Genomic DNA, 14,416 nt, shown 5'->3' with positions numbered 1-14,416 from the left:
AGTTCGGAGGTTTGGACAGAGAAATCCGGGGTCCAGAGGGCGGTCAGATGCGCAGACACGATCCGGTGATCGAACTGAGTGGACAAAGGCCGGCCTATTTAAAAGGTGAGGCACATACCTGTTGAATTATTTCCAAAGTGTGCCAAATTGGACATTGAAAATTAAAGTCTACTCACTAAATCACTGGTGAAAGTCTGTTTTGATTTTGGTGAAATTTTCATGAGGTTTGAAAGTTGAAATAATGATAATGGGAGTTTGTAAGTGACAGTGCTGAGTAAAGAGAAAGCAGTTGGACTGCTAAGAGAGTTTAAAGCAGTTGGACTGCTAAGTGAATTCGGTATATAAACCTGATTATAAAAATACATATGCAATGAAGACACGCTTACACTTACATACATGACATATATTGGGATTTCTGACCGGAGAGAGAGAGAGAAACTGGACGGTTAGGCACTGATGATAGTAATGAAAATGTCTGTAACAAAAAAAAGGGGGAGAGAAGGCTGACACAGGGCCTGGCCCGGTGTTTCTCCCCTCTTTGAATAACACAGCCAACACAACATCATTTTCCTGTTCGCCTGTTGTTGTTTTGTTTTTGTTTTTTCTCTTTATGCTTGATTACAGGCTGCTTTGCCGGCCCTGGAAGCTGAGGCTGACCTGGACTCCTGCTCTCCCCTCTACCATCTTCGATGTGACCCTGACCAAACGCTGTAGCAGCTGGACCCACTACAACAGCCTGAGAATGTCAACAGTGCTGCAGGAAAGCGATCTCAGGCAGCAGAGACGGAGAGCGCTAAACCTAAGGCCCGTTTCACTACACGGAGGAAAATTCTCAGACAGCTTCAGCTGACAGAGCTGTGACGAGACGCCCATTAAGCCCGAATGAAAAGTGAGGCCGAGCAAAAGAAGGCTGACCTTAATAACTCTGCATTAACACTGTGCAGGACAGTGATGGACCAACACGGATGATCGGGCAGTAAAAGGGCGTGCCAGAGACAGGAGGAGCAACTGAGGTCAGGAGGCACCTCAGAACGGACAAAACACGGAAGAAGATGCAGGTTTCACCTGCAGTGAGCATGGACACTGGAGAAAAGGACTGCCCCAACTGGGGCCAGAACCAGGACGGACTGAACTTTGAACAGCAACAATGGTCACAAACAGACTGAAAAGGAGGAGGGCAGGACCCCAGGGCACGCTTCAGGCCGTGGTTTACCCAAGACACCAGAACAGGAAAGTGATGAACACACACACACACACACACACACACACACACACACACACACCTAAATACACTGACCCAGAATGAAGAGAAACACACACACATGTGCACTCGTTGATTGAGTGAGAAATCACACACAAACCCAAACCGAAACGCTGATTCACTGAGAATTGATCCAAATACAAATACACATGCACATGCTCGTGCAATGAAGAGTGATGCACATGCTCGTGCAATGAAGAGTGATGCACACGCACACACATGCTGATGCAATGAAGAATGCTTTGCTAACAAATGCTTATGCTGATATGCAAAATGCTGCACACAAACATCCAAGTAGATAATTTTTATAAAAAGTTATTGATTACTTAGAATGTGTTTTATGTCACCCAGAGGGCATTTATGTAGATTTAAGGGACAAGATCTAAAACAGTTTGGTTATGAAAACAATGTCTGCGCGTGATGTCTGTGTACGGCTGCTCAAGGCCTCGACTGAATTGTTTACTGTGCTTCACACAGCCTGATAAGGAGCAGTGGTACAGAGTGAAAATGAGGAATTAATAGTCAAAGTTTTATTTCGGAGCACCGCATTTTCTGTGATTGAGATTTAATTCAAGGAGGAACAAAAGTTGCTATAGCACCTGAGGTTCTTATTCCCACACAATATTGTCCCGGGAGGAAGCAAAACTTTCCTGTGAATTTCTGGTTGATTTTTGGGTTTTGCTTAGCACTAGGTTGATTTTATCAGTGAGGTTTGGATTGTTTTCTTTCTCTAAGAGAGAGAGAGATGGTTTTATGTTTGGATATGTCTGCAATGGGCCCTAGTAGGTGTTATGTTATTAGTATTTTATTGGGTACGTTTGTTTTTGCTTTTGTTACAGTGCACGGAAATAAGAAAGTCTGAGTGGTGTGATTCACCGGTGGTCATATTTTGTGAGTTTATGATTTAACAGTCAGCTCTTTAAACCAGGCCTGGAAGATTGAAATTTAAAGTGCTATGAAATATTCTTACTGAAAACAGTTGCAAAGTGTGCTTCTCCATGATTATAATGGGCCCTGGAGAGATTCACTTATATGGGACATTGATCACATGAGATGGTCCTGAGCCTAAAAGGATTGCAGCGAGTCAATCCAGTCCAAAAAACAAGGAATTGTTTTCCTTTAAAATGATGACATCATCTTGCTGGTGATGGATGCTCGAATAGGTCGCGCGTGAGACTCCATTAGCAGCAATATCTGGTATGAATGTGTGTGGATGTATGCATGTAACTGGGCTGTGATGGACTGACGACTAAAAGTTTTAACTGACTTGATACGGAGACAAAAACGGTACCGACTTTAGGATTAGTAAATGTCCACAAACAATTCACCCAGCCTGTAAAAGAAGGGTGGATGTTTTGTCTGGCTTTGTTTTGTTTTTGCAGGAGCAGAAGGATGACAGAGACTAAAGGGGGAGAATGTAGCTTCACATGAGAGTGTGAACTGCAGACTGAACCCTTTGGTTGCTAATTTTGAGTTACTAATGTTTGCATTAAGAAAATTGTGTTTTATTAGCTGTGTTTTAATTAATGTATCACATTATATTGTGGGGAAGTGTCAAATGTTACAGTGGAGAAAATATGTTACTATTAACCATATCAGGCCACTGTAAAAAGTCAATTAAATTTTATAGAGGAAAAAGCCAAAACTTTAACAATATCTATGAATAATAGGGAAATGGTAGGCTTGTCACATTCAAAATAGAGATATGTAAAAACAAATACTGGTCCACGTGATTTAGGTTCTCCATTGAAATAGTCAATAATTTAGAAAAGTAGAATAGAACCGACGGGGACATGTGATAGGATGTGGTACTGCAAGAGAACAAGAGCAAAGTAAAGAAAGGAAAACCTATTGTGTTTAGTTTTGATAAATTCAAATTAAAATGTACCATTATACTCAGAGGATCAATATGAAATCAAATATATGCAAATGAAACACATGACTGATAACTGTTCTGTCCTGAGCTTTTTTCCTATAGCACCCACTTGACCACACCAACAGTTTTTCGATACCAAAGGAAGGTAATTGCGAATAATCGAGGGAGGAATATCATCAAAAGTGGGAAAGGTAAGCCCCGATGGGGGTGATAACACCATTAATTTTACTTATGGTCAAATTCTTAAAATTGGACACCGAACATAAAAATTAAATCCGATATTTAGAGACAGAGTGGAGCTCTAGATAAACATACTGCTTATCTAGATCGGAGAGTTTGAATCTATAATACTGTGAGATAACATGCAGTAGAATGTTGACCATGTTGAGTATGTTTATTGTAATGTGCAGAGATTGGCTAATCTGACCAGGAAATGCAATGAGCAGGAATGTCAGAACAGGTAGCGTTAAAGTCACCTTTGACAGTCCAGACTGGGATGGCGTTGGACATCCTCAGGGTGGAAAAGGGTTGGTGTGACCAAGGTGTGGTTTGGCTTGTTGTATGTATATTTCAAAATGATACAGCTCTGGAGGGACCAGTTACTTCACATAATCATCATCATCGTCTCCTTCCTCCTTCTCCTTGGTCCTTCTACCCTGCGCTTGCAAACGCTCAGCTTTACAGAGGGTAGTCTTCACGTAAACCGGCCCTCTCCTCAGTTCTCCTGGGCCTCGTTGTTGGACGCTTGGCTTTACAGAGGGCAGAGTTCGCGTAAACCGCCCTCCTTGAGGGCCTCAGACTCTCCCTGCCGCCTTCCTACCTCCTTCTGCTCCATTCTCCTGCTCCTCGCAGGCAAGCGCTTAGCCGGGTGGGCCCCAAGTTACGCGTAAACCGGCCTTCGCGAGGAATGGGGGTGCTCTCTACTCCGTGGGTACACTGTGACCCCTTAGTAATGGCGATGGGGTATTTCGCAACCCCGATGCACATTCGTAAGTTACGATGACAAACACTGGGGTCTGGAGGGACCCCGAAACGTCGGAGGAAACAACTCTCAACTTCACATCATCATCATCGACGATCTGACTGGATGGCTGTTCGACACAGAAACGTCCTGAAAGTCCATCTGTTACAATCCGGTCAGTGCCAGCGTAGCACCATCTGCTGTTTCGCAACAGAAACAACTTTTCTGTGTTTTGTTAGATTCATAAAGCTAAGCAAAAAAATTGGCAAATTCCGGTTTTAAACATAAAGCACCTTAAAAAAAGTCCCACAAAGTTGATGTTTAAATTCTCTCTTAGGGTGTAAAAATCTGCTAGTTTTAGAGCTACAGATTACTTGTTGAGCCCTCTATTGTTAAAAATAGATCCTGTAGCTTTTTTGGAGAATCTGTGGATTTAAAAATATGTTAAAATTAGTCCATGTTTTCATATTGAGAAAAAATGTAATGCTAGACCTGCCCCCATCCTGCAACAGCAGCAGTTGAGGCAATATATTTACCCATCAGTCATGTCTAGGTAGCTCTGGCTCACGTTACTGCAGCCTTCTAATCAAAATGCATTTGCAATCTCTATTTTAAATTTTATTTTCTTGTTCTCACTGCCTTGAGCCTCTTCTGTTTAAGCACATTTTGCATGTAATGAAATGTGCTCTATAAATAAAATTGGCATTGACATAAATTTCGATGCCTATCAAAATGATATCCTCAGCAGTTAAAGGTATGAGTGGTGGTAATTTTTGTTGCTTTTGCTTTCACTATATAATGAATAAACCCATATAAGGAAAAGTCATGAAATATGATGATCATGGGATTTTAATTTAACAGTTTTTACAATTCCAGAGGAGTCAAAATGACCCTTTGGACATGATGAGTGTGACGTTCTGCAAAGAGAAGGAAATCCTCTGGGAAGTTTAAGTCTCTGAATCTAAACGTGCGTGTTATGTCTGTGTTTGGGTTTGGAGTTATTCTGATGTGGTTTGTCTTACTCACACAATCCCTGGAAAATCTTTGCAGGAAGTGTACAAAATGCACTGATGTGTCACTTTTTTCCATTAAACTGGAATTTGGCCTTTAATGCAGCGAAGCCGGTCAGCTGGATGATAATAATAAACCTCGGCATCATAAACTTCTCCATATTTTACTGTGGCATGAAAGGATAAAATTGATAAGAGCTCCGTCTCACTGGTTTATTGCGAAAGCTGGTTTAAGATAAGTGAGCACGGCTGGTGCAGCGACCTGTTTCCAGATGTCCCTGGTTATGTTGATCGCTTTATTGTTGGACCGTTTCCATCTATTCCATGTGTTCCTTTGTATACGTCACCACAATAGTTGTAATTGTTTTGTTTTCAGGCCCTGGAGGATACGGGACCCAGGAAGCTTCGGAGCCAAACAACAGCGAACTGGAGATCAAGATGGAGGTGGCCAGGCAGAGTCTCCGGAGGGCAGAGGTAACCTTTGAACTTCTAGATCAGCGATTTCTCCATCTTCTGAATCAGTTTCTCCTTATTTAAAGTTGCCCCAGTGCGCCACCTGCTGGTTTGAAAGGTGAAGTGACAGATTTAAAGGATTAATGTTCTGTTAGAAGAGAGCAGAGGTGTTTAAAACACATTAAGTATTTATTTTATTTTCATACTAATCTCATTGTGTTTTCTTTATTCTTTGGGGGGTGGGGGGCTTGTCAGTGGGTTGTGAAAGTCTGGTGGTCTTTAACTCACCTTTATTTTTTATTTTTTTTGCTGCTAGACGGTGAAAGCGAAAGCCGAGGCCCGGCTGGACCTGCTAAGGGAGGCTGGAGTCCCGGTTGAAACGTGGCTGAAGAGTGCGATGAACCAGGTGATGGAGGAGCTGGAGAACGAGCGCTGGAACAACCTCAGTACCCACGATCCTTCACTCTCCGTAAGACGAAAACTCCAATTCCACAGTGCTGTAGTTTTGAAGTATATGCGCTGTAGATTTGTGCCCTAAACGCAGATGTCGGTCTAACATCCGTAGGTAACAGCAGATTTGGAGCGAGAGGATGAAGAGGAGATGGAGGACAGCGGTGAAGTGTTGGATGACAGCAGCTCCAGCCCCTCCAGCACCTTGAAAAACTATCCACTCACCTGCAAAGTGCTCTACTCCTACAAGGTAACGACACACGCTTAAGCAGGGTCGTAGCCGATGAGTCGGTCAGTGCCCAGAGAAATGGTGACATCTACAAAGCCTCATGTGTTTGCAGCGAGTCGAGTCTGAGTTTAGTCTCCTAAACAATCGGTGTCGCTGCTCTGGAAAAAAACACTGTTTGATTGCTGTTGCAGCATCTCTGCGCTTTCTGTATTCACAACTCTTTAAAATACGTGCAGAGGCCGGCCTTGCCTCGAGCTCGAGGCACGGGGAGTGCGTGTTGGGAGTTACAGAAGCAGTCATTATTAGAAAATGCAGGAAGCTGGTGGAGCTGGATATTGATGGATGAAGATTCAGGAGCCACAAAAAATGTGTTTTTAGAAGAACAGTGACTTGCAGAGTTACACTTTCTGTCCTCCGTAAACCTAATTTTCATGCAGAATACATAAAACAGCTGGAAGTGAAAGGAAAAGTATTTTTAAGATTCTGTAGGTTTAACCATATTTTCTGGTAATTATATGATTAATATTTAAATCTTTTTAAGTGTCTTGTCATGTTCTCCTGTGCCTCTGTGGTTCTCTCCAGGTTCCTCCTTCATTAAAAGACAAACTTGTTAGATTAAAGCTTCTGTTACTGACGCAGACAGCTGGAGACTCATTCCTGTTATATTTTCTGAAAGTGTGGTTGAAGTCTGCCGTCTGTGTGGTGCATTATAATGTGGATGCTCTCTGTGTTAGCCTACAAAGCTGGCTGGGATTTCCTCCATCCCTGCTGGATGGATGTCGTCATAAAATCTATTAAGATGTAAATACGGTTAACCTCTCCACACATGATTTAAATATTTGGATTGGACGTGGATCTTTAACATGTCACCAATTATAATTCTGACTTTGAAGTAAAGCCACTTTTTGTTTTGGCTGTTTTTAATCAGTTCCAGTCGTGTTTAACCCCCATTTAGATTTACTTTCCCAAACTTTGTGGCACTAATGATTCTGTGTCCAGGTTTAAAACACCTGCTCTCTGAATTTGTACAGAAATTCTAGTGTAAGTCTGAGTTTTGTGCTGCTTTGGAGTATTAGTTGTTTTATATTACCTGAGTCCTGAGTAAAGTGTGGTATAAATGCAGGCATGGTCTCAGTGTTTTCTTCAGTGTTCTGGCTGATGTTATTGAAGCCACAGTGAGCATTTTTGTCCGTTCACCAGTGTGGCGGTATTTGAAAAATATACATCACGGGTGAAATGAAGATGGTTAAACTGTTACATCGCAGCTTTAATTTGAATTAACGTGTTTGTCTGTCTGCAGGCTTCTCAGCCAGACGAGCTGACCATCGAGGAGCAGGAAATCTTGGAGGTCATCGATGATGGCGACATGGAGGACTGGGTCAAGGTACAAAAATAACACAAACACAGTTATGTAGCAGAAGCACTCTCATGTTTGAGGGTTGGTTGTTTTGTGTATTAGTTCACTCTCTGGCTCTTAGACTGTTTGACAAACATTTAGTTTCAGTTTTTATAAGACCTCGCACCGGTACAGACTATCTACTGGACGTTTTAGTGTTTCTCTGGGATCAGTTGGACTGATGTGGCTTCAGGAATTAGAATAATTCAACTAAAATGCGTGCGGTGCATTGAGGCAGGTCAGGTTGGCCTGGGTGGTAGAAGACAAATCAAAAAATGTACAAATACACAGTTCTCTGCTTCTTTTTTTGGCCCCGCAGCCGTAAAGGGCTGATGGGAGATTCTCGTCACCCAGCCGGGCAGGCAGGTGGGCGGGCATGGCACCCAAGTTTGTGAATGCAATAATTCATGAATGAGGCAGTTTTTAAATTCATACCTTAAGTTCAGCTACTGAAAATCTGGGCCAAATCCTGATTGATGGTGATCCAATCCTGCCTCAGCAGCGCTCCGGTTTGATCACAGTTTGTCAGCTTCTGCTTTTTAACAGCGGTTCGTGGACTCTTGATCAGTTTTAGATCTGCGGAGTGACCTGGTCATGGATATAAAATGTTAATTTGATGATCTCCCAGCTACTTAGTTATCATTTTCACTTTGTTTGTCACAGACTGTTACAAAGTTGCTCCTGGACCTTTGGGAGAAAATTTGAGAAGTCTTTGAGGACATTTTTCGGGTGGTCAGTGGTTTATACTTAAATGTAGAAATGTCAGCTGTGGATGCTCCCATCATTGTGTGAAGTCATTCTTTTATAAACGCCTCTGCAGAGCTGCTGGTGTGTAGTCATTGTGTACTTTGTGTGTGGTTGTTTTCCGATCATTTCCCTGAAGGAACATTGTGCATTGTTGCTGTTTTACTTTTGTTTATTGTGTAAGTCTGGCTTTCCTGTGAGCCATTGTGCAAATGTTCCACGTGTTGAGCCAATATTTTATGTATATTTACTTAGGTGATTATCTTCTCATATACAGATATAGTGTTTTAATGGGGTATTTATTTTAATGAATATAATCATACATAAAAATGTGAGCAATATCATTTATATAGATCTGTTTTAGTGCTGTGATTCCCCACAGCATGCCCCAACAGAGATCCCAATACCTCTGAGTGTTTTCAATCTGAATGAAAATAAGTAAGCAGCGGAAGGGGAGGCCACCGGTGTTCATGAAATCAAGCTTCATGAATTCAGCAGAGGCTTGTTTAGGATTTTAGATTTCTCGTTAATTCAGGAAGAGAGAACAAAAGCTCTCCTATTATTCTCTTTGTGGCTGTTATTAAATTCTGGCGACGATGCAGTGATATTGTTACAGCCCTACTCTTTACATCTGACTTTATTTTTTCTCATTAGGAGTTTTCCTGTTGAAACATTTTTGGCTGTTGTCATCGTCTGTGTGCATTGTCTGTGTTTCCAGGCCAGAAACCGTAGCGGACAGGTGGGCTACGTCCCGGAGAAATACCTGCAGCTGCCCTCCTCCAACAGCCTGCTGAGCATGCTGCAGTCGCTGGCCGCGCTGGACGCCCGATCCCATTCCTCCAGCAACTCCACCGAACCTGAAACCGAACTCCCAACCGGCTCCGTCAACGGAGACTCCAGTGGTGAGATCCGCCTCCACCAGATAATATCGGAGTTTTGATTTCCTGCTTTGTTTAATACCCTCGTTGCCACTGTCTGTGTTGCAGTTTCATTCGCAAAGGCTTCGTACGACTACGCGGGACAAACGGAAGATGAGCTGTCGTTCCCAGAAGGCGCCATCATCCGCATCCTGAGCAGAGAGACCCACGAGGACGATGGCTTCTGGGAGGGCGAGTTTAACGGCGTTGTTGGTGTGTTCCCCGCAGTTCTTGTGGAGGATCTCACCGTGACCAGCGAGAATGGAGATGGGCAAAGAGACGGCAGCGCACAGGTAGGCTCACGCTGACTTAGCCGCTAAATTTCATGTTCTATACAATTAAAGTTCTTCTGGTTGAACGCACACACACTGTCTGTGAAGGTTCTCAGTCATCCAGGTCATCGTAGTCAAAGGAGCTTGCAAAGAAAAGCGTCTGGACTTCTTTAAGTTACTTGAAACACACACACTGTGTCCCCCCCTGGATCAGCTGCCTCTACATCAGCGCAGTACGAATCTACTGTAGTAACTTATTTATGACACTAAGTACTGTGTTGTTAAATAATTTATTTCTTTTTATTTTATATAAAATATTAAAGTTTGCACACCTGTCCACTGTTTGTGTTGAAGGCTTCCCCGTCCACACTCTCTCAGTGCGAGCGCTCCCCTCGTGGTCCCTTCCAGCCGGGACCTCTCCACAGCAGCCCCCTTCAGACCCCCACCGTGTCCTCTCCAGTGTCGAGTCCCTGCAGCGCCACAGCCTCTCCCATTGGCCGACCACCCTCCTATCACAACGGACACCACAGACCGCCGCCGGCTCCACACAAAAGCCCCTTTCACAGTGAGAATCTCTGGTTTGTCTGTGAGTGGTTATCTGTAACAAAAAAGGCTGGTGTGAATAATAATCTGCCTCCTCTGCCCTCTTCAGGTCCAGCACAAAGCTCCCCCCAACCCCCCAAATACCCGGAGAGCGGCGGTGGCACCATCCGACCCGTGAGTAAAACCTTCTGTGGTGACGTAAATGACAGCAGACCTTTTTTATCTTCATTTTAACTGAGCCGGTGGATTTTTACAGGTACGTGCCGAAGCAGCATCCTCGCGGGCAGGTGAAGCGGCGAGAGGAGGTTGAGATCACACTGGTGTGAAGGCGGCACCCCCTCGAGCAGGGACTCGTAAAAATACTCCCAAAGGAAACCCAAGGAAACTTAAAAACTCCTGAAGACGCCTGCAGACGGAAGAAGCCCCCCCACTCGGAGAAGGAACACCGCTGCGCCTTTTTCTTTTAACTTCCCGTTCAGTGTTCTCGTTTCTCAACACTACCTTACCCAGAGTTTGTACAAGGCTTCATTCTCACCCCCGAACAGTTAATAAGGTGATAACGAGCAAAAGAAGTTGATAGAAAAGTTAACATCATTTTATCCGTTAATAAAAATCAGTGTGTTTGGACTCGCTGGCTGATATTTTAGGGAGTCGAGCTCATTCGTTCCCTTGCAGAGAGCTCAGTGTGGTATCATTCATCAGTTCGAGCAGCCAGTTTGGTTCTAAAGAACATGCAGCTGACTGAATGAGGCGTTTCATGATATTTAACCCACCGACAGCATAAAACAGAGTGGTTAGCTGATGAGCAGACCCTGGATTTTCTGTTGTTTGAGACTCGGTCATAGCAGCGTTTCATGTTAAAGTAAAACATGTTAGACTGGACTGACCTTGACCTTTGAGAGGTCAAACTGAAGGAAGCGTTTGTGTTTTACCTTCATTTTTCTGTTTATGAACAAAGACACGAGTCTGCAGAACATATCGTCGATCAGGCCTCTGTTCCCTAGATTTAGACACATTTCACACCCCTTCAGTGAGTCTTGATAATTTCAGCTGTGTTCTGAAATGAGAAACTGAACCCTTGAACACATCAGGGAACTGTTCAGAGGTCCCAGAGACCTCTATAGGACCAGAAGTCTTTTACAGACGCAGGGGTCGCCCCCTGGTGGCCTGTAAATAGAGTACAGTTTTTTTTTGTTGCTTCACTTTTCCAACCTGGCAGCTGTGTCAATGTTCTGATGTCTGTGGTCCTTTTTGGCAGTGACGTCATTCCCGAGTTTGTGCACTCCAGCAGGAAAGTCAGAAAAGCAAAGTAAGATGGGATTTATTTTAGCTGCAGCACGTTCATTGATAGAATGTGGTAAGTGCTTAGCGTGTGGCTTATATCATGAGTCACAAATACAGGTGAGTGACAGAGCAGATTATGTTTATGTTCTCTGTCACCATCTTGGATTGTTGAGGCTGCTCTGACTTTCCAAGAAGGAAATACTAGTTGAGGGGGAGTTCCAGATGAAAATTACTACTGGGAGCTCAGGAATTCCGACTTCCGACTCAATCTGGAATGCACCGTAAGCCAAGGGCCAACAAGACAACAGCAGATATTTTGACGTCGCCCCCTGGTGACAGGGCAAGGTTACAGCACCATTGTACAACCACACCGCTGCCTTCAGTGACCTTGCTTTTTAGGTGTAACCACTTTTCTGTATCTCTGTTGACACTTAATCGCAAAAAAAAATGTTGTTTGAAGTCAAAATACAAAGAAATTGTGAGCAGTAATCGGCAAAAATAGTCTGATAATCGCTAATTACATCATCAGCAAACCATAAATCAATTTTCTGTTTTCACCTGAGCGATCTTTAGGCTGCCCGTGCTCCACACGGGTATTGCACATGTTTTCACTTCTTTTTTGGCTTCATTAGTCGATGATGTTTAAGATAAACTGCCTCCTGGCTCCGGTTTCACATTAAAGTCTCTGCAAGAAAACAGATAAGTTCTTCCTTCAGCTCGTCGGAAAACATCACTTCTAACTGATCGTGTTATGGATGCCTTAGCTGCAGAATTTCTCCTCGTTTATGGATTGAAGAAAGAATTTTTTATGTTATAGTTATGATTTCGCCCCCGTTGTGTCTCACGTCGTAGCTCTTTGTTACCACCATCAGATTCACGTCTATGCAACAGAGCTGCACTTGTGAGCAAACCAAAAGTCTCGAAAAGAGGCTGGTCCTCTCCGCCGACACACGTGACCGCTCGCGGTTACACAAACAAGGGAAAAGTGGCAATTTTTACCTGTGATTGTTTTGGATCCCTTATCTTTTTTTCCCCTTCTAATGTTTAGGAAAAGTTTAAAGTGGGAAACATAGCACGTAAGCACACAGTCTAACTCTTTTGTTTTTATGTTGCATAATACAGAAAAAAACTGTTTTTACGACACTAATGATGCCAGTAACAGTCGCTGTTGGGGAGGACCGTTTACACTGAGCATGTGCAGTTTAAAGATGCCTTTTATTTTTAAGGAGGAAACCATCCTGAGCTGCTAGCTGTCCAGTTTAAAATCTATAGTGAAGCACTTTCTGATGTCTTCTTATTCCTTTTCAGTATTGTGGATGTTTTGTTCAATATTTCCTGTTTGATGTTTGTTTACCAGCCGTATTGGTATCAATACTTCCTGTTATTTAGCCGTAAATAGCCATTGTAGTGTCTTTGATTGAGATATGACTTATCGATCGTATTGATAGTTTACGGAGAGCTTAGAGATGGATATCTGTGCAAGTAATGGCACAGCTTTTTTCCCCTTTTTTGTTTTTAGAATTAGGATTTTAAGAAAACAAAAACAATTAAACTGTAGCTGAATCTGATCAGAGGAAAAGAGGTATCCGTCAGCCGTGACGCTGCGTTCTCGTTGATCTCCTTGAGATCTGAATGACATCAAACTTATTTTTGAAGTTTGCATTTACCCTGTTGTATTAAAAGAATACCTAAAGTTTCTTTTCCATTAGAGAATTTTTTGTTAACCTGTTTACTGGTCTTGATTATGCATCAAGTCAGAATCTGAAATTCATTTTTTTAAAAAAGGACGTAAAAACTCCCACGTTTTACAGCGTCGGCTATGCGGAGGCTGCCAGGCGTCGTATTTACACACCCATGGATGTTTAACTGTATTTATTGTGTACAAATAAATGTGAAATAAAGATAGCTTAAATGGAACAAGACTCTGTTTTAACTCTTAATTCCTGCATCCACCTGTTTAAAATATATTATTTTAAAATAATGTGTTACATGACTACACAGAAGGATGTTTCAGCTCAGTATATAGCAAATATAAAAAATATAAATAATTCTTAATTTTAAAATAAACATTAATCTGATTATTAAAAAAATTATTGGACAAAAAGTACATGGAAAAAAGAACTCGGTGAAATGGAAAAAATAAAGTTCAATATCTTGAAAATCAAATAGAATACAAGCTTTGTTTTCTTCTTTGTTTTCTGTATTTATCTGTTTGTATAAGACAAACAGTTTATCATAAGTAACTGAAAGTCTTTCGGCTCTTCGAAGAAAAACTGATGGGATCCAACAAATAAACATAACTAAAAACTGCAGCCTCAAAAGTAAAACTCATTTGTTGCTGATAACGAACGCAAATCCAAAGTGTTGTTGTTCCCACCCCAGAGCAGCAGGTGGCAGCAGCATGATACAAAGGAACTGTACTGTACTGGGATTTCTGTTCGTTTTTTTTGTTTTTTTTTTCCAAAAGAAGAAGCCGTTTTTAACGTAAACTGTTGATTAAAGAGTTTTTTGTTGCAGTTTGACCTTCAGCTGAACTTAATGTTGGATTTCTATTGATTTTAGAGAAGCTATTGGCTGAGAGGTTGTCATAATTCATGCATGAAAGGGTTAAAACTTATCCTTTGTTTCATTTTTTAGTGAAACTCTGGTAGAGTAGCTTTGAAACTGATAATTCAGCATATACTAAAAAATAAAAGCCTTTTCTTACAGTATATTTGTGTGTATTTTATTTTGAAATATTTCTAATTACCACACTTAAAAGTGAACAGCCTGTAATGCTATCATGACTCATCACTCAGATGCGTTTTCGTTTGAAAACGCATCTTTTTCTCTCCGTTTTGGCCTTCTGTCCACACTGAGACAGCGTTTTCGGTCAAGGAAAGCGCAGCGTTTTGAAAACGCTCTCCAAAGCCTATACATTTGACGCAGTTTTCGCGTAGCATTGTGGAAAGCGAACTGGAGCCTTTTTAAAAACAATGATACATTGTAGACTACGTCCACACATACACGGGTATTTCTGA

The 14,416-nt window shown here is 42.2% G+C and overlaps 1 protein-coding gene across 1 annotated transcript; it reads left to right on the top strand.

Annotated features, from left to right (window-relative positions):
• Nucleotides 1–3,216: 3,216 nt before the first annotated feature.
• On the top strand, nt 3,217–13,400 carry LOC146386056 (F-BAR and double SH3 domains protein 2-like; the record flags this gene model as incomplete). Its single annotated transcript, XM_084930090.1, has 10 exons — nt 3,217–3,328; nt 5,485–5,582; nt 5,878–6,030; nt 6,127–6,261; nt 7,541–7,624; nt 9,099–9,282; nt 9,367–9,590; nt 9,924–10,134; nt 10,222–10,286; nt 10,369–13,400. Coding segments are annotated over 10 exons (1,320 nt in total), but the record flags the coding sequence as incomplete, so codon positions are not given.
• Nucleotides 13,401–14,416: the final 1,016 nt, after the last annotated feature.

The sequence above is a fragment of the Perissodus microlepis genome, chromosome 6 (genome assembly GCF_051167445.1).
Source record: "Perissodus microlepis isolate ML-2025 ecotype Zambia chromosome 6, ASM5116744v1, whole genome shotgun sequence".
NCBI lineage: Eukaryota > Metazoa > Chordata > Actinopteri > Cichliformes > Cichlidae > Perissodus > Perissodus microlepis.
The sequence above is the reverse complement of the archived record's forward strand: the minus strand, read 5'-3'. Positions and strand labels throughout refer to the sequence as shown.